Source organism: Pseudophryne corroboree, chromosome 10 (assembly GCF_028390025.1).
Source record: "Pseudophryne corroboree isolate aPseCor3 chromosome 10, aPseCor3.hap2, whole genome shotgun sequence".
In the NCBI taxonomy this organism is placed as follows: domain Eukaryota; kingdom Metazoa; phylum Chordata; class Amphibia; order Anura; family Myobatrachidae; genus Pseudophryne; species Pseudophryne corroboree.
In genome coordinates this window covers 8,477,008-8,496,725 of record NC_086453.1, presented here as the reverse complement: position 1 = coordinate 8,496,725, position 19,718 = coordinate 8,477,008, and the positions used below count along the sequence as shown (strand labels likewise).

Sequence of the window (19,718 nt, the reverse complement as noted above, 5' to 3'; positions counted from 1 at the left end):
CGGCACAGAGCGTTCTCTCAGGCGGCTGGCAGCCTTTGTGTGAGGCTTACAGCTCCTACACGCTCCGCTCATCATGGGCAGTGACCGGTCTCCCACAGAGCCACAAGCTTAGTGCCGTCACAGCAGGCTGCCATCTGTTGGGCAGGCCCGGTACTGCGGCCTCTCATGCCACTGCAGCAGAAGGTGGAAATAGTCTCTGGAAAACCCTCCCGGCCGTAATGCCAAGTGAATGGGGTATCAGGAACATAAAGGACACAGGGGGTAATTCAGATCTGATCGCTGGGCTGCGTTTTTTGCTGTCCTGCGATCAGATAGTCGCCGCCTCTAGGGGGAGTGTAAATTCGCTGTGCAAGTGTGCGAACGTATGTGTACGCCGAGCTGCTAAAAATCCCCTGTGTGCGGTGTGTGCACAGCACAGGACTTACTCCTACGGTGCGATGAGAATTGGCTGATCGGGGCCGGAGCTGACGTCAGACACCCTCCCTGAAAACGCTAGGACACGCCTGCGTGTTTCCGGACACTCCCAGTAAACGGTCAGTTACCACCCACAAACGCCCTCTTCCTGTCAATCACCGTGCGAACGCCCGTGCGATCAGCTTTTTCGCACCATCCCGTCGCTGACCAGCGATGCCTGTTGTTGTCCGTCGCGCGTGCTCATTGTGACGCATGCGCAGTTATGACCTAATCGCCCGCTGTACGAAAACGCAGCCCAGCAATCAGATCTGAATCACCCCCCATAATATTATCAGCATCCAGCAGTGGGTCCCAAACTCAGCCCTCCAACCTAACAGTCCAGGTTTGAAGGATGTCCATGTTTAGAACGAAATGGCCGGAATGGCTTTAATGTCTGTTTAACGCTAATGGTAACAACAAACCTGATCGTGATGCAGATGTCGGCATTTCACATGTCAGCATTCTATCAATGTCACTATTTTTCAGGTGTCGACATTTTAATCACAGCAACATTGTCATTGTCACAGCTGTAATAAAGGGTGTTGTCAGATATAGATCAGTGATCGGTTGCTGATTTGTGATGGGTCAGCCAGGAATAATCAGCTGAAGGCCGTGACTGAATGTCCATTATGCGTAAATCATTATACAATACAATACTGACCAATGACAGAAGAGGTGCGTCGTCTCACAGCCGATAACCTTCATATAAGGGTGATGCCAGCTGCTGAGGGCAGTCCCACTGTGTTTCCATTATTATTCATATTGAATTATGTTTTACAGTTATTTATATAGCGCACACATATACCGCAGCACTGTACAGAGACTATATCAGTCACCCACATCAGTTCCTGCCCCAGTGGAGCTTACAATCTACATTCCCAGTAACACGGACACACACATACACTGTGGATCATTTTCTTTTGGCAGTAACCAATTCCCCAACCAGTATGTATGTGGAGTGTGGGAGGAAACTGCAGGAAACACATGTAAATACATGGAGAACATACAAACCCCACACAGACAGGGCCGTGGTGGGAGCTGAACTCAAGACCTCAGTGCTGTGAGGCAGTAATGCTGCACACTTATAGGGGGTGGGGGTTATATTATCTGTTCTTGCGTGATGGATCATTACTGGGGTCATCTCAGGGGTAACTGCTCAGATCAGAGTCTCAAATTCTTTCCACAGTGAAGATAGTTTGGGAGAAGCAGCAAATATGTGATACAGTGATCCGGACATGGCGATTGTGAGCTCTTGTGCCCAGACTTAGTCTTGCCTCATGATTGTGAACATTGGTGCCATAGTGTGTTCCTCTCTCAGCGATGGCGCATATCTTTACTGTCATTTATTTCTATTCTAGAGTTATTCTTCAGCGGCCACAAAGACTTTCACTTGTCCAACAATAACATGAAACCAGCTGGCCCACCAGCAGCTGCGGACTTGCCACCACTACCAGAGGGCACTGCCCCCACCGAGAGCCCAGAGGAAGACGAGGACGACGATGAAGAGGGGATGTTGGGCAAGGTGGGTGCAGTATTGGCGTTGTACTGCCAGGTGGATGGATCAGGTTCTGGCTGGGTCCGGGTATAAATGTCAGCTATTTATAAAGATTAATCATGAAACTAGGTATCATACTGTACATAACACCGGTGTCCGGTCAGTGTCACCTAACGCCTCCGGCCATCTCACCAGCTAATTATCCGCTACAAGGTTCAGCTTCTAGGCCAACATAGACTCCAGCTGGTTGGTAACCGTATAGGGCACAAGCAGTGTCGCTGGCATTTGTCACCAGTGGCTATGTCTGGAGCCCTGCATCAACCTCTACAGCTAATAACACTGATCATGTAGAAGTGTTACCTTCATAAAGTGCTGCCCTTATGAAACAAACCACCCTCATGTAAAGTGACACCCTCATGTAAAGTGCTGCCCTCATGTAAAGTGCTGCCCTCATGTAAGGTGCCGCCCTCATGTAAAGTGCCGCCCTCATGTAAAGTGCCTCCCTCATGTAAAGTGCCTCCCTCATGTAACGTGCCATCCTCATGTAACGAGCCACCCTCATGTAAAGTGCCATACTCATGTAAAGTGCTACCCTCATCTAAAAAGAGCCGCCCTCATGTAAAGTGCCACCCTCATGTAAAGTGCCTCCCTCATGTAAAGTGCTGCCCTCATGTAAAGTGCCTTCCTCATGTAAAGTACCTCCCTCATGTAAAGTGCCGCCCTCATGTAAAGTGCCGCCCTCATGTAAAGTGCCACCCTCATGTAAAGTGCCTCCCTCATGTAAAGTGCCTCCCTCATGTAAAGTGCCTCCCTCATGTAAAGTGCCAAGCTCATGTAAAGTGCCATCCTCATGTAAAGTGCCACCCTCATGTAAAGTGCCACCCTCATGTAAAGTGCCACCCTCATGTAAAGTGCCACCCTCATGTAAAGTGCCACCCTCTTGTAAAGTGCTCCCTCATGTAAAGAGCCACCCTCATGTAAATTGCCTCCCTCCTGTAAAGTGCCACCATCATGTAAAGTGCCGCCCTCATGTAAAGTGCCACCCTCATGTAAAGTGCCTCCCTCATGTAAAGTGCTGCCCTCATGTAAAGTGCCTTCCTCATGTAAAGTGCCTTCCTCATGTAAAGTGCCGCCCTCATGTAAAGTGCCACCCTCATGTAAAGTGCCTCCCTCATGTAAAGTGCCTCCCTCATGTAAAGTGCCTCCCTCATGTAAAGAGCCAAGCTCATGTAAAGTGCCATCCTCATGTAAAGTGCCACCCTCATGTAAAGTGCCACCCTCATGTAAAGTGCCACCCTCATGTAAAGTGCCATCCTCTTGTAAAGTGCTCCCTCATGTAAAGAGCCACCCTCATGTAAATTGCCTCCCTCCTGTAAAGTGCCACCATCATGTAAAGTGCCTCCCTCATGTAAAGTGCCTCCCTCATGTAAAGTGCCGTCCTCATGTTAATAAGGGCAGATATCAATCAGTCAGGCTATCTGTAAAACAAATAGTTAATCACAGCCGGAGAGCAATGGACACACCCAGACACAATTGTGTATCAGCAGTACTCTGACATTTATTAGTGTCACTAGGCTTTATAAAGTTTTTCTAAGTAGACGTCATCTCATATTCTGAGCATGTGCAGATAATTTCCAATCAAGATAAAAATGTCACGTATACACTTTAAACTCAATTTCGTATTAACAGCAGAGTGCAGCATTGGCTAACTTATTAATAATCAAATAATTACTAATTTTCTAGCCTGGGAACACACTGATGCTATCCTTGAAAAGAACATTCAGACACATTCCATTACTACATTGCGATATTTGTATCTTTCAAACCAGGCTTATGAGACTTGAAGCTAAGAATACCTTAAAGAATGTGAGAGTATAACTTGAAGGACATATTCTCATTTCTAAATGTCAGCATAATATTTGGACAAACCATTATTTGGAATTTTAACTCCATCAATGTAAAGTGCCGCCCTCATGTAAAGCTCCCACTCACACTAGTGTCCTTTCCACTTGTGTCTCCTCACAGAAGACGCCCAATGGCTTCATGTGTGACTCAAAGGATAATTCTGGTGACTATGACATCACGGAGCTGGCTACGTCATCACTCATAGGTAAGGGATTTATCAGTAACAGTGCGTCCTTTAGGTAATTTGCTGGTAAAGGGATTACCTGGGACGGCCTGTTATCGGTCTTCTTCTTGTAACACAGAAAAGGATCTCCGTTGCTTTTCCTGTGGCATAATAATGGCGTCTGATCCGTAGTGCTGTCTGGCCCGGTCAGCGGTGGTACTGTTACTCTGTATGTTGCAGCTAATGAGCTTAAGTGCGGTATAATGCGGCTAATGGTTGTGGTATTATACGACTCGTGTAGTACAGATGCCACCTCTGATCCTACCTAGCTGAGGTTATGTGGTGGCGCAATCCATCAGTTCAAGGCTCCGAATATACAGTACGGAGTATCGCTTAGTATTTGGTTACATACAAATTTAGATGCTACAAAGCGATTGTTACAGTTGTGTTGGGAAGATGTTACGGACACAGAGGTAACAGCGTGATGAAATATCAAATATCGTACCAAAAATAGTAATAGCAGGTAAGTCCCTTCCACAGAAGAGCACCTGTCTTAACTCATTCAGTGCACATGTTCGGGCAGTGGTTGGTGCCACCAGGAGAGGTAAGTGCCAACTATAGCGAGCAACATCCATGTTGCTGGGAGAGGTAAGTGCCCCCTCATGTAGCTGAGCAGGAGGTAAGTGCCTGTCATGGGGCTGAGCAGGAGGTAGGTCCCCCCTCATGGGGCTGGGCAGCCGGTGGGTGTCCTGGTGAAGGTGTGTACCCCCAGGTTGGGTGTCTCGGAGTCTGCAGGCCGCTGTGCGTGACAATTTCTCAGTCGCTCAGTAATTAGATGTGTTCCTGAGATAATATTGATGAACGTTTCTGTGGAAACCACATGGATCCGTCACCTCGTTTCATTTTTCAGTTTACTGAGAAAGAACATGCAAGTCCTGCTAGTGTTCCGGATGTTCTCGTATATACAGTATATATATATATATACACACACACACAGTGTTATGGCGCCAGGCCTGGTACCACAGAAAAGCACAGCGTATTTGATTGGCTTTAGTGGATACTCCTTCTAGAGTGAGATCTTCATGGTAGGCTCAGGTACAGCCACAGTCTCCACCAGTTACCTCCCAATCACGTGTGCAGTATCTGCCATCCATGAGGGGTCACTGCGACATGCCCCCTTCCCCCCCATAATACACACTTGACAGTAAAATACAGATTTTGGGCGCAAAGCCCTCTACCTCAGGACAGTGGGCCGTCCAGCTCCACAAGTACCGGTGTCCGGCACTTTGCACATGCGCAGGACCCGTTCTGCACGTGCACAACCGGGTTCTGCAAGGCAGGAAGGCAGCGGACTGTCAGTGATTGACAATTTGCTGCTGTTTGGAGGGCAGGGAGGGGGCAGCGGGACGCTGGCAGGGGAGGGACAGGCCAGGATCTCTGTCAGAGGATGGAGATTTCCTCACCTCTTGGTATCTCCTGCGGCGGCCGGCTTGCATGGCCACATGGGTCATGGGACTTCTGGGTTTCGGCCCCCGAGAGCCCTTCTGTCTGTGTGTCCAGTGATGCACACACCGCGGGGGGCACTGGGAGGAATCTGATTGGATCCCTCTCAGGGGGAAATTGCAATAGTAGTCCACAGGTACCCTAAGATGGTGTGACCCGCTGGTACCAAGCTCAGTAATGCGTTGAACCCCCTAAGTGAAACACACACGTCGCCTCCGCAATGTGGCCATGCCCAGGGGGTCGCAAATCAGCTCACCCCCTCAACCACCACTAATATTGGAAGATATGTTAGGTCTCCTTCACCCTCCCAATGCATGTACAGAAGCAACATCGCTGGCTGAAGGGGCGATGTATCAAACCTTCTAAAGAGGACAGGTGGGAAAGTTGCCAATACCAGACTAAGGTTTGTGGGGACCCCGGGGCATCTAACTCTTTTAGGCTCCCATCAAAAAAATTGATTCACTCTGCCATGTCCTGGTGGTTCCCTTATCTCTGTCCGTGCTGTGCTCCTCTGCCATGCCCTGGTGGTTCCCTTATTTCAGGCTGTGCTGTGCTCCTCTGCCGTGTCCTGGTGATTCCCTTATCTCAGGCTGTGCTGTGCTCCTCTGCCATGCCCTGGTGGTTCCCTTATTTCAGGCTGTGCTGTGCTCCTCTGCCGTGTCCTGGTGATTCCCTTATCTCCGGCCGTGCTGTGCTCCTCTGCCATGCCCTGGTGGTTCCCTTATTTCAGGCTGTGCTGTGCTCCTCTGCCATGTCCTGGTGGTTCCCTTATTTCAGGCTGTGCTGTGCTCCTTTGCCGTGTCCTGGTGATTCCCTTATCTCCGGCCGTGCTGTGCTCCTCTGCCATGCCCTGGTGGTTCCCTTATTTCAGGCTGTGCTGTGCTCCTCTGCCATGTCCTGGTGGTTCCCTTATTTCAGGCTGTGCTGTGCTCCTCTGCCATGCCCTGGTGGTTCCCTTATTTCAGGCTGTGCTGTGCTCCTCTGCCATGTCCTGGTGATTCCCTTATCTCCGGCCGTGCTGTGCTCCTCTGCCATGCCCTGGTGGTTCCCTTATTTCAGGCTGTGCTGTGCTCCTCTGCCATGTCTTGGTGGTTCCCTTATTTCAGGCTGTGCTGTGCTCCTTTGCCGTGTCCTGGTGGTTCCCTTACCTTAGGCCGTGCTGTGCTCCTCTGCCATGCCCTGGTGGTTCTCTTACCTCAGGCCGTGCTGTGCTCCTCTGCCATGCCCTGGTGGTTCCCTTATCTCAGGCCGTGCTGTGCTCCTCTGCCATGCCCTGGTGGTTCCCTTATCTCCGGCCGTGCTGTGCTCCTCTGCCATGTCCTGTTGGTTCCCTTATCACCGGCCGTGCTGTGCTCCTCTGCCATACCCTGGTGGTTCCCTTATCTCAGGCTGTGCTGTGCTCCTCTGCCATGTCCTGGTGGTTCCCTTATTTCAGGCTGTGCTGTGCTTCTCTGCCGTGTCCTGGTGATTCCCTTATCTCCGGCCATGCTGTGCTCCTCTGCCATGCCCTGGTGGTTCCCTTATTTCCGGCCGTGCTGTGCTCCTCTGCCATGCCTTGTGGTTCCCTTACCTCAGGCCGTGCTGTGCTTCTCTGCCATGCCCTGGTGGTTCCCTTACCTTAGGCCGTGCTGTGCTCCTCTGCCATACCCTGGTGGTTCCCTTATCTCAGGCTGTGCTGTGATCCTCTGCCATGTCCTGGTGGTTCCCTTATTTCAGGCTGTGCTGTGCTCCTCTGCCATGCCCTGGTGATTCCCTTATCTCCGGCCGTGCTGTACTCCTCTGCCATGCCCTGGTGGTTCCCTTACCTCAGGCCGTGCTGTGCTCCTCTGCCATGCCCTGGTGGTTCCCTTACCTCAGGCCGTGCTGTGCTCCTCTGCCATGCCCTGCTGGTTCCCTTACCTCAGGCTGTGCTGTGCTCCTCTGCCATGCCTTGTGGTTCCCTTACCTCAGGCCGTGCTGTGCTTCTCTGCCATGCCCTGCTGGTTCCCTTATCTCCGGCTTGCTGTACTCCTCTGCCATGCCCTTTTGGTTCCCTTACCTCAGGCCGTGCTGTACTCCTCTGCCATGCCCTGCTGGTTCCCTTACCTCAGGCCGTGCTGTACTCCTCTGCCATGCCCTGCTGGTTCCCTTACCTCAGGCCGTGCTGTACTCCTCTGCCATGCCCTGGTGGTTCCCTTACCTCAGGCCGTGCTGTACTCCTCTGCCATGCCCTGCTGGTTCCCTTACCTCAGGCCGTGCTGTGCTTCTCTGCCATGCCCTGGTGGTTCCCTTACCTTAGGCCGTGCTGTGCTCCTCTGCCATGCCCTGGTGGTTCTCTTACCTCAGGCCGTGCTGTGCTCCTCTGCCATGCCCTGCTGGTTCCCTTATCTCCGGCTTGCTGTACTCCTCTGCCATGCCCTTTTGGTTCCCTTACCTCAGGCCGTGCTGTACTCCTCTGCCATGCCCTGCTGGTTCCCTTACCTCAGGCCGTGCTGTGCTCCTCTGCCATGCCCTGCTGGTTCCCTTACCTCAGGCTGTGCTGTGCTCCTCTGCCATGCCCTGGTGGTTCCCTTACCTCAGGCCGTGCTGTGCTTCTCTGCCATGCCCTGGTGGTTCCCTTACCTTAGGCCGTGCTGTGCTCCTCTGCCATGCCCTGGTGGTTCTCTTACCTCAGGCCGTGCTGTGCTCCTCTGCCATGCCCTTGTGGTTCCCTTATCTCCGGCCGTGCTGTGCTCCTCTGCCATGGTGGTTCCCTTATCTCCAGCCGTGCTGTGCTTCTCTGCCATGTCCTGTTGGTTCCCTTATCTCAGACCGTGCTGTGCTCCTCTCCCATACCCTGGTGGTTCCCTTACCTCAGGCCGTGCTGTACTCCTCTGCCATGCCCTGCTGGTTCCCTTACCTCAGGCCGTGCTGTACTCCTCTGCCATGCCCTGCTGGTTCCCTTACCTCCGGCTGTGCTGTGCTCCTCTGCCATGCCCTGCTGGTTCCCTTACCTCAGGCTGTGCTGTGCTCCTCTGCCATGCCCTGGTGGTTCCCTTACCTTAGGCCGTGCTGTGCTCCTCTGCCATGCCCTGGTGGTTCTCTTACCTCAGGCCGTGCTGTGCTCCTCTGCCATGCCCTGGTGGATCCCTTATCTCCGGCCGTGCTTTGCTCCTCTGCCATGCCCTGGTGGTTCCCTTATCTCCAGCCGTGCTGTGCTTCTCTGCCATGTCCTGTTGGTTCCCTTATCTCAGGCTGTGCTGTGCTCCTCTCCCATACCCTGGTGGTTCCCTTATCTCAGGCCGTGCTGTGTTCCTCTGCCATGCCCTGGTGGTTCCCTTATCTCCAGCTGTGCTGTGCTCCTCTGCCATGTCCTGGTGGTTCCCTTATCTCAGGCTGTGCTGTGTTCCTCTGCCATGCCCTGGTGGTTCCCTTATCTCCGGCCGTGCTGTGTTCCTCTGCCATGCCCTGGTGGTTCCCTTATCTCCAGCTGTGCTCCTCTGCCATGTCCTGGTGGTTCCCTTATCTCAGGCTGTGCTGTGTTCCTCTGCCATGTCCTGGTGGTTCCCTTATCTCAGGCTGTGCTGTGTTCCTCTGCCATGTCCTGGTGGTTCCCTTATCTCAGGCTGTGCTGTGCTTCTCTGCCATGTCCTGTTGGTTCCCTTATCTCAGACCGTGCTGTGCTCCTCTCCCATACCCTGGTGGTTCCCTTACCTCAGGCCGTGCTGTACTCCTCTGCCATGCCCTGCTGGTTCCCTTACCTCAGGCCGTGCTGTACTCCTCTGCCATGCCCTGCTGGTTCCCTTACCTCAGGCTGTGCTGTGCTCCTCTGCCATGCCCTGCTGGTTCCCTTACCTCAGGCTGTGCTGTGCTCCTCTGCCATGCCCTGGTGGTTCCCTTACCTTAGGCCGTGCTGTGCTCCTCTGCCATGCCCTGGTGGTTCTCTTACCTCAGGCCGTGCTGTGCTCCTCTGCCATGCCCTGGTGGATCCCTTATCTCCGGCCGTGCTTTGCTCCTCTGCCATGCCCTGGTGGTTCCCTTATCTCCAGCCGTGCTGTGCTTCTCTGCCATGTCCTGTTGGTTCCCTTATCTCAGGCTGTGCTGTGCTCCTCTCCCATACCCTGGTGGTTCCCTTATCTCAGGCCGTGCTGTGTTCCTCTGCCATGCCCTGGTGGTTCCCTTATCTCCAGCTGTGCTGTGCTCCTCTGCCATGTCCTGGTGGTTCCCTTATCTCAGGCTGTGCTGTGTTCCTCTGCCATGCCCTGGTGGTTCCCTTATCTCCGGCCGTGGTGTGCTCCTCTGACCACGTGATGACATCATTATGTCACATCTGCAATGTTGCTGGGAGTCAGCCAGGGATTCAGTGGTGCTAGGGACCAGAAGGTCTGAGATTCAGGTGTCTTAAGGCATCACTGGGGCATCGGTTGCAGCTGTGTGACTGTCCTGGTCACCACGTCTATACTTCTAGATATCTACTTAGGGGAGAAATGTGTTAAAGTCCGCAAGGCTCTGTGACAGGACGGTACCGTACGGAAGTACTCGCCGCTTGCCGCGTCCCATCGACTGCGCACAGAATGGAAGGTCAAGCCGCACGAGGCCTGACCACATAGGGGATTCCCGCTTACCGTCAGTAACTGCCTGTTACTGACTCCACCCACTGCGCTGTGGGCGGGTTCTCGCTGCCACCACCAAACTCCTAACCTGCCGTGGCGTTTGGAACCACGGTTCTGCTCTGTATGTGCCGACGCACTGCTTTACCACAGCTGTGTGGTGCTGACGAATCCCCACTAGCCACTTGCTAGGCCTCTACCGGTAGCTGGCGGAGGGCGGAACTTGGAGACGTTGGGTGCTTCCCTGGACAGCCGGAGAACGGAGCTAGGTTTGGCCTAACCCTGTTGGTCACAAGATGAAGCAGTCTTCTTGAGGCAAAGATGTTTATTTGCTCAATAGTTCTAAAGAGAACCCTTCCCTATTGCTAGGGGCAACAGCATACAATCAGATGTTTCAGCAGAATAAATAAGAATTTACTTACCGATAATTCTATTTCTCGGAGTCCGTAGTGGATGCTGGGGTTCCTGAAAGGACCATGGGGAATAGCGGCTCCGCAGGAGACAGGGCACAAAAAGTAAAGCTTTAGGATCAGGTGGTGTGCACTGGCTCCTCCCCCCATGACCCTCCTCCAAGCCTCAGTTAGGATACTGTGCCCGGACGAGCGTACACAATAAGGAAGGATTTTGAATCCCGGGTAAGACTCATACCAGCCACACCAATCACACTGTACAACCTGTGATCTGAACCCAGTTAACAGTATGATAACAGCGGAGCCTCTGAAAAGATGGCTCACAACAATAATAACCCGATTTTTGTAACTATGTACAAGTATTGCAGATAATCCGCACTTGGGATGGGCGCCCAGCATCCACTACGGACTCCGAGAAATAGAATTATCGGTAAGTAAATTCTTATTTTCTCTATCGTCCTAGTGGATGCTGGGGTTCCTGAAAGGACCATGGGGATAATACCAAAGCTCCCAAACGGGCGGGAGAGTGCGGATGACTCTGCAGCACCGAATGAGAGAACTCCAGGTCCTCCTTAGCCAGGGTATCAAATTTGTAGGATTTTACCAACGTGTTTGCCCCTGACTAAATAGCCGCTCGGCAAAGTTGTAAAGCCGAGACCCCTCGGGCAGCCGCCCAAGATAAGCCCACCTTCCTTGTGGAATGGGCATTTACATATTTTGGCTGTGGCAGGCCTGCCACAGAATGTGCAAGCTGAATTGTATTACACATCCAACTAGCAATAGTCTGCTTAGAAGCAAGAGCACCCAGTTTGTTGGGTGCATACAGGATAACAGCAAGTCAGTTTTCCTGACTCCAGCCGTCCTGGAACCTATATTTACAGGGCCCTGACAACATCTAGCAACCTGGAGTCCTCCAAGTCCCTAGTAGGCGCAAGGCACCAAAATAAGCTGGTTCAGGTGAAACACTGACACCACCTTAGGGAGAGAACTGGGGACGAGTCCGCAGCTCTGCCCTGTCCAAATGGACAACCAGATATGGGCTTTTTTGAGAAAAAAAACACCAATTTGACACTCGCCTGGTCCAGGCCAGGGCCAAGAGCATGGTCACTTTTCATGTGAGATGCTTCAAATCCACAGATTTGACTGGTTTTAAACCGATGTGATTTGAGGAATCCCAGAACTACGTTGAGATCCCACAGTGCCACTGGAGGCACAAAAGGGGGTTGTATATGCAATACTCCCTTGACAAACTTCTGGACTTCAGGAACTGAAGCCACTTCTTTCTGGAAGAAAATCGACAGGGCCGAAATTTGAACCTTAATGGACCCCAATTTGAGGCCCATAGACACTCCTGTTTGCAGGAAATGCAGGAATCGACCGAGTTGAAATTTCTTCGTGGGGCCTTTCTGGCCTCACACCACGCAACATATTTTTGCCACATGTGGTGATAATGTTGTGCGGTCACCTCCTTTCTGGCTTTGACCAGGGTAGGAATGACCTCTTCCGGAATGCCTTTTTCCCTTAGGATCCGGCGTTCCACCGCCATGCCGTCAAACGCAGCTGCGGTAAGTCTTGGAACAGACATGGTACTTGCTGAAACAAGTCCCTTCTTAGCGGCAGAGGCCATAAGTCCTCTGTGAGCATCTCTTGAAGTTCCGGGTACCAAGTCCTTCTTGGCCAATCCGGAGCCATGAGTATAGTTCTTACTCCTCTACGTCTTATAAGTCTCAGTACCTTAGGTATGAGAAGCAGAGGATGGAACACATACACCGACTGGTACATTCATGGTGTTACCAGAACGTCCACAGCTATTGCCTGAGGGTCTCTTAACCTGGCGCAATACCTGTCCCGTTTTTTGTTCAGACGGGACGCCATCATGTCCACCTTTGGTATTTCCCAACGGTTTACAATCATGTGGAAAACTTCCCGATGAAGTTTCCACTCTGCCGGGTGGAGGTCGTGCCTGCTGAGGAAGTCTGCTTCCCAGTTTCCATTCCCGGAATGAAACACTGCTGACAGTGCTATCACATGATTTTCCGCCCAGCGAAAAGTCCTTGCAGTTTTTGCCATTGCCCTCCTGCTTCTTGTGCCGCCCTGTCTATTTACGTGGGCGACTGCCGTGATGTTTTTCCCACTGGATCAATACCGGCTGACCTTGAAGCAGAGGTCTTGCTAAGCTTAGAGTATTATAAATTTACCCTTAGCTCCAGTATATTTATGTGGAGAAAAGTCTCCAGACTTGATCACACTCCCTGGAAATTTTTTCCTTGTGTGACTGCTCCCCAGCCTCTCGGGCTGGCCTCCGTGGTCACCAGCATCCAATCCTGAATGCCGAATCTGCGGCCCTCTAGAAGATGAGCACTCTGTAACCACCACAGGAGAGACACCCTTGTCCTTGGATATAGGGTTATCCGCTGATGCATCTGAAGATGCGATCCGGACCATTTGTCCAGCAGATCCCACTGAAAAATTCTTGCGTGAAATCTGCCGAATGGAATTGCTTCGTAGGAAGTCACCATCTTTACCAGGACCCTTGTGCAATGATGCACTGATTTTAGGAGGTTCCTGACTAGCTCGGATAACTCCCTGGCTTTCTCTTCCGGGAGAAACACCTTTTTCTGGACTGTGTCCAGAATCATCCCTAGGCACAGCAGACTTGTCGTCGGGATCAGCTGCGATTTTGGAATATTTAGAATCCACCCGTGCTGTTGTAGCAGTATCCGAGATAGTGCTACTCCGACCTCCAACTGTTCCCTGGACTTTGCCCTTATCAGGAGATCGTCCAAGTAAGGGATAATTAAGACGCCTTTTCTTCGAAGAAGAATCATCATTTCGGCCATTACCTTGGTAAAGACCCGGGGTGCCGTGGACAATCCAAACGGCAGCGTCTGAAACTGATAGTGACAGTTCTGTACCACGAACCTGAGGTACCCTTAGTGAGAAGGGCAAATTTTGGACATGGAGGTAAGCATCCCTGATGTCTCGGGACACTATATAGTCCCCTTCTTCCTGGTTCGTTATCACTGCTCTGAGTGACTCCATCTTGATTTGAACCTTTGTAAGTGTTCAAATTTTTTTAGATTTAGAATAGGTCTCACCTAGCCTTCTGGCTTCAGTACCACAATATAATGTGGAATAATACCCCTTTTCTTGTTGTAGGAGGGGTAATTTGATTATCACCTGCTGGGAATACAGCTTGTGAATTGTTTCCCATACTGCCTCCTTGTCGGAGGGAGACCTTGGTAAACCAGACTTCAGGAGCCTGCGAAGGGGAAACGTCTCGACATTCCAATCTGTACCCCTGGGATACTACATGTAGGATCCAGGGGTCCTGTACGGTCCCAGCGTCATGCTGAGAGCTTGGCAGAAGCGGTGGAACGCTTCTGTTCCTGGGAATGGGCTGCCTGCTGCAGTCTTCTTCCCTTTCCTCTATCCCTGGGCAGATATGACTCTTATAGGGACGAAAGGACTGAGGCTGAAAAGACGGTGTCTTTTTCTGCAGAGATGTGACTTAGGGTAAAAACGGTGGATTTTCCAGCAGTTGCCGTGGCCACCAGGTCCGATGGACCGACCCCAAATAACTCCTCTTCCTTTATACGACAATACACCTTTGTGCCGTTTGGAATCTGCATCACCTGACCACTGTCGTGTCCATAAACATCTTCTGGCAGATATGGACATCGCACTTACTCTTGATGCCAGAGTGCAAATATCCCTCTGTGCATCTCGCATATATAGAAAATGCATCCTTTAAATGCTCTATAGTCAATAAAATACTGTCCCTGTCAAGGGTATCAATATTTTTAGTCAGGGAATCCGACCAAGCCACCCCAGCTCTGCACATCCAGGCTGAGGCGATCGCTGGTCGCAGTATAACACCAGTATGTGTGTATATACTTTTTATGATATTTTCCAGCCTCCTGTCAGCTGGCTCCTTGAGGACGGCCCTATCTATAGACGGTACCGCCACTTGTTTTGATAAGCGTGTGAGCGCCTTATCCACCCTAAGGGGTGTTTCCCAACGCGCCCTAACTTCTGGCGGGAAAGGGTATACCGCCCATAATTTTCTATCGGGGGGAACCCACGCATCATCACACACTTCATTTAATTTATCTGATTCAGGAAAAACTACGGTAGTTTTTTCACATCCCACATAATACCCTCTTTTGTGGTACTTGTAGTATCAGAAATATGTAACACCTCCTTCATTGCCCTTAACGTGTGGCCCTAATAAGGAATACGTTTGTTTATTCACCGTCGACACTGGATTCAGTGTCCGTGTCTGTGTCTGTGTCGACCGACTAAAGTAAACGGGCGTTTTAAAACCCCTGACGGTGTTTCTGAGACGTCTGGACCGGTACTAATTGTTTGTCGGCCGTCTCATGTCATCAACCGACCTTGCAGCGTGTTGACATTATCACGTAATTCCCTAAATAAGCCATCCATTCCGGTGTCGACTCCCTAGAGAGTGACATCACCATTACAGGCAATTGCTCCGCCTCCTCACCAACATCGTCCTCATACATGTCGACACACACGTACCGACACACAGCACACACACAGGGAATGCTCTGATAGAGGACAGGACCCACTAGCCCTTTGGAGAGACAGAGGGAGAGTTTGCCAGCACACACCAAAAACGCTATAATTATATAGGGACAACCTTATATAAGTGTTTTCCCTTATAGCATCTTTTATATATTTCTAACGCCAAATTAGTGCCCCCCCTCTCTGTTTTAACCCTGTTTCTGTAGTGCAGTGCAGGGGAGAGCCTGGGAGCCTTCCCTCCAGCCTTTCTGTGAGGGAAAATGGCGCTGTGTGCTGAGGAGATAGGCCCCGCCCCTTTTTCGGCGGGCTCGTCTCCCGCTCTTCAATGGATTCTGGCAGGGGTTAAATATCTCCATATAGCCCCCGGAGGCTATATGTGAGGTATTTTTAGCCAAAAAAGGTTTTCATTTGCCTCCCAGGGCGCCCCCCTCCCAGCGCCCTGCACCCTCAGTGACTGCCGTGTGAAGTGTGCTGAGAGGAAATGGCGCACAGCTGTAGTGCTGTGCGCTACCTTAAGAAGACTGAGGAGTCTTCTGCCGCCGATTCTGGACCTCTTCTCGTTTCAGCATCTGCAAGGGGGCCGGCGGCGAGGCTCCGGTGACCATCCAGGCTGTACCTGTGATCGTCCCTCTGGAGCTAATGTCCAGTAGCCAAAGAAGCCAATCCATCCTGCACGCAGGTGAGTTCACTTCTTCTCCCCTAAGTCCCTCGTTGCAGTGATCCTGTTGCCAGCAGGACTCACTGTAAAATAAAAAACCTAAGCTAAACTTTTCTAAGCAGCTCTTTAGGAGAGCCACCTAGATTGCACCCTTCTCGGCCGGGCACAAAAATCTAACTGAGGCTTGGAGGAGGGTCATGGGGGGAGGAGCCAGTGCACACCACCTGATCCTAAAGCTTTACTTTTTGTGCCCTGTCTCCTGCGGAGCCGCTATTCCCCATGGTCCTTTCAGGAACCCCAGCATCCACTAGGACGATAGAGAAAAGATGGTACAACTACTACTCTGGAGGCACGCAGGTCTCCTTTTTATGTCAGTTTTCCACACAGTACCACAGGGGGGTAAGCCCTCCCTGTCTTCTCCAACCAATCAGGTTATTTTACAAAATACCAATAAATTACATTTTACAAGGATATAAGTGCAATAAAACAATATCCTCCTTCCTGTCACCCAGACAACGTTTGGTATCAGATTAACATTCACTATTGATAAATTTATCACATATCTTCAAAATACAAATGTGTCTGGTCATTCCCATCTGCAGGCAATCCCAGTGTTTAAGATTACAACAGGAATGGCTACAATACAAACAAACAGTCTTCCTTCCTTTATCTGCCATTCACGGATCGTAAATCAATTACATCCCCTACATGAAACAGATTCCAAGCCCATAGACCCAGTGATTAGTATCTCTCTCTAAGGAACTTACACATCAAAAGGTTTTGTCCTTCACACCTCTCTGCTAGCACAGAGCCATTTTTCCTTTAAATACATTTCATTTAAACACGTGTTTCCCTTTAAATATACACCAAGCTTGTCTTGAATATAAAATAAATACATTTAAACATGTCTTCCTGCAATGGTGCACAGAGCACTACATATGACATGTTAAAACACATCATTCAACAAACTTTTAAACAGTCCGCAACATGGCGCTGGGCACGAGGGTTAACCCCTTCAGTGCCGCAGACGCCATTACACGTGTGGCTGGCTTGTCTCTCCGGCCACATTCCTTCCCCCCCATTCAAGCGGGTCAACCAGGGACCCATGTCCCAACGATTTGGGTCCTGGTCCCGCAGTCCCTTGTGTTGAAGGGGATGCTACCTAGGGTGTGTAGGCTCCGGCCTAGACAGTTCATCCATAGTGCAGTGGGCCTCTCTTCATGGGTGCACAATGTTCAAATAGTCCACCTGAAGTCCAAGTGCAAGGCTCCACCACAAAAGTCTGTCCAATTTCCCCAAGGTAGGTTGCCGCCACCTAACGGGTAGGTGGTAAGTCACCACGGTGGGGGGCCGATTACAAACAAGTGCCACCCAAGGTGTCCCAATCGTGGCATACCCCACCTCCCACAATAGCAGTATACTGCTCAACCAGGCCACAGGGTGCTCCTGCCCATAAGGCTCTTTCTGGCTCTGTACAGCTCCCAGTCCGTGCAGTGGCGCAATAGTTCGTAACACACAGTCCTGGTCAAGAATGTGCGCCATCAGCACTGGAGCGGGTACCCGAGCCTCCTTCAATGACTGGAATGCCAACTCGCAAGCGGGTGCAAAGTCCACTGACTTGGGAATGCCCTTCCTAGCCATCTCTGTCAAGGGGTTCACTACAGGACTAAAGTCAATGACAACATGTCCGTAGGGCCTTACAGGTTCTAAGGTCAGTACCGGTCTGGGTGATGTGGGTCGGGGACAGCCTCTGGTTGCCTCCACCCCCTCTGGGTTGGGCCTACCCCTGTCTCCTCCCACATGGTGCCCCAGGCACTGCACCTCCGTCATACCTATCTGGCAACTGTCTGCCCTAACTGTCAGACCTGCCCTCCAATCCTCCTCCGTCGACCTATGACTCGGGAAACCTACCCTGTCACCTAGGCCTACTCCTTCCTCCTCGTCCGCTACCTGTGCCACAGTGATGGCGGCCAGACCACCAGCCTCTGGATCCTGTGTGGCATCCACTACAGGGAGGCTGCGTGTCTTCCCCGATCTACTGCGCACAGGCAGGGGACCTGCTATGTCCACAGCAACTTGCTGCAAGGGTTCTCCTATGGGCAGAGGCCCAGAGACAACACAAACGCTGGAGTGCCCCGGCTGCCATCGCATGGCACCAGCCTTACAGTTGGTCTGGGCGTCATCCGACATTCCAGACCAGGGTAAGCTCTGTGTCAGGCACTTCAGGGTATGGTCTGTCTCCGGGTTACTGTCCAAAGGGGTTTCGCTGGCAACCGACACCGGTTGCGCAGGAACGTTCCCTGAGGGGACCAGTTGGACACATTCCCTATCTGGTCTATCCCCTCCCACTTTCCTGGCTACCCTGTACCTTAACCCTTCCCGCCAGGTCAACCTCCCCGCCCCAACCCTGTCAAGGCCGCTGCCAGAGTGGCGCCTCATGCCTTTCGGGGATGGGTCAGAGAGTTGAGCCTCCCTAAACTTCTGCCTGTGGCCCTCAATCTCTCCTAAATTGGGACACTCTACAGGGGGATCTAGGTGGGGACTACTAGGGTCAGTCTGGTAGGGGTCAGTCATGGAAAAGTCAGTGTGGTTTCTCATACTCACCGCCGGAGTTGGCAAACCACTTGGGTCAGGAGCATCATTGGGCACCCCCACAGGATCACACGAGCTGGAACCGACATCCTCTGCGTTGCTAGGGGACGTAGGCATACCAGAGGCAAAAGGCATGCGGGGTCGATGTACTGATCTAGCCGCTGTGATCTTTTCCTCTGGGCTGGTTGATGCTGTGGTTGGCTGTGCTGGCAGTTGTCTAGCAGCTGTAGTCTTTTCCTTTGGGCTGGGCTGTGCTGGAGTAGCTGATGTCAACGGTGGTTTTGGAACTTGACTCCGGGGAATGGCGCCAACAAACATAGTGACGATCCCACCACCCAGATCATTTCCTAGGACCACATCAGTTGGGAGACCATCCATGACGGCAACTTTTCGCAACTCTGGTCCAGCTCCCCAGTCCAGGTAGACTCTTGCCATGGGAACCGCCTTTTCTGTTCCTTCTGCCAGGGTGACCGTGGCAGTGCGACCCTGCAATACTGCAGCAGGATCTATGAGGTGGGGGCTCACCACAGTGATTGAGGCCCCAGAGTCTCTTAGGCCTTCTCCCTGCAGGGGTCCCACGTGGACTGGCTGCAGGTGCCTCCACATGTTGTGTAGGGGCTGTTTGGCCATGCAGGTGACTCTCTCCGCAGAGTGCACCTGTCTCTCGCCACACTCCATCGGACTGACTGGAGGGGGAACAGTCTCTGTAGGCTCATCTCCTCTCCTCAAACAAGCGATCCGGGCTCCAGCACTCGGATTTGGGGCACGAGCCTTGGGTGCTTGGGATGCAGGACAGTTCATCCTCAGATGTCCGATTTTCCCACAGCCGTAGCACTTCTTCTCCAGTCGTGGCACCGATGATCTCTGATCAGTTGCAGGGACGCTGCGGTGCGGTTGCTGGCCAAGAGCACCCGGGTTGGAAGATGCTTGTCTTTGGGGGTGATGAGCTGAAGAGGGGGGTCCCCTTGGTGGTGCAGTCTTTTGGAGCTGGCTGCTGGCTGGGCGCTTCTGCCCCTGTGGCCGAATTGCCACATACTTGTCGGCTAATTGGGCAGCCATATTTAAGCTGGGTGGCTCCCGATCTAGCACCCACTCCTTCACTTCTTGGGCGCACCTGCGGTAGAACTGCTCCCTGCAGATCAGGTCGATCAGTGCGTCCCATGTAGTGGCTTCAGAATCCTTCACCCACTTCACCACGTACTGCCGCAGCTGGTTGGCGAACTGCTCATGGGTGCTGCTAGGATTCTTGGGCAAGTCTCTGAACTTCTTCCTGTAAGACTCTGGAGTGATGAAGAATCGCTGGAGGAGGGCCTTCGCGACTTCGTCGTAGTTCTCACAGTCCTCCGTCGCCACTCCTCGATAGGCCTCCAAGGCCTCTCCATGCAGAGTGGGCACAAGGTGTCTCACCCACTCCGACTTGGGT

At 52.0% G+C, this 19,718-nt stretch overlaps 1 protein-coding gene across 2 annotated transcripts in view; it reads left to right on the top strand.

The window, feature by feature from the left end:
- Positions 1-19,718, top strand: part of FAM131C (family with sequence similarity 131 member C) — a 69,730-nt gene that overhangs the window by 44,479 nt on the left and 5,533 nt on the right. For both annotated transcript variants that reach the window (XM_063943915.1, XM_063943916.1), the window contains 2 exons: positions 1,812-1,975; positions 3,974-4,058. In XM_063943915.1, coding sequence (XP_063799985.1) covers positions 1,812-1,975; positions 3,974-4,058 — 249 coding nt within the window. The remainder of the gene's footprint in view (positions 1-1,811; positions 1,976-3,973; positions 4,059-19,718) is intronic.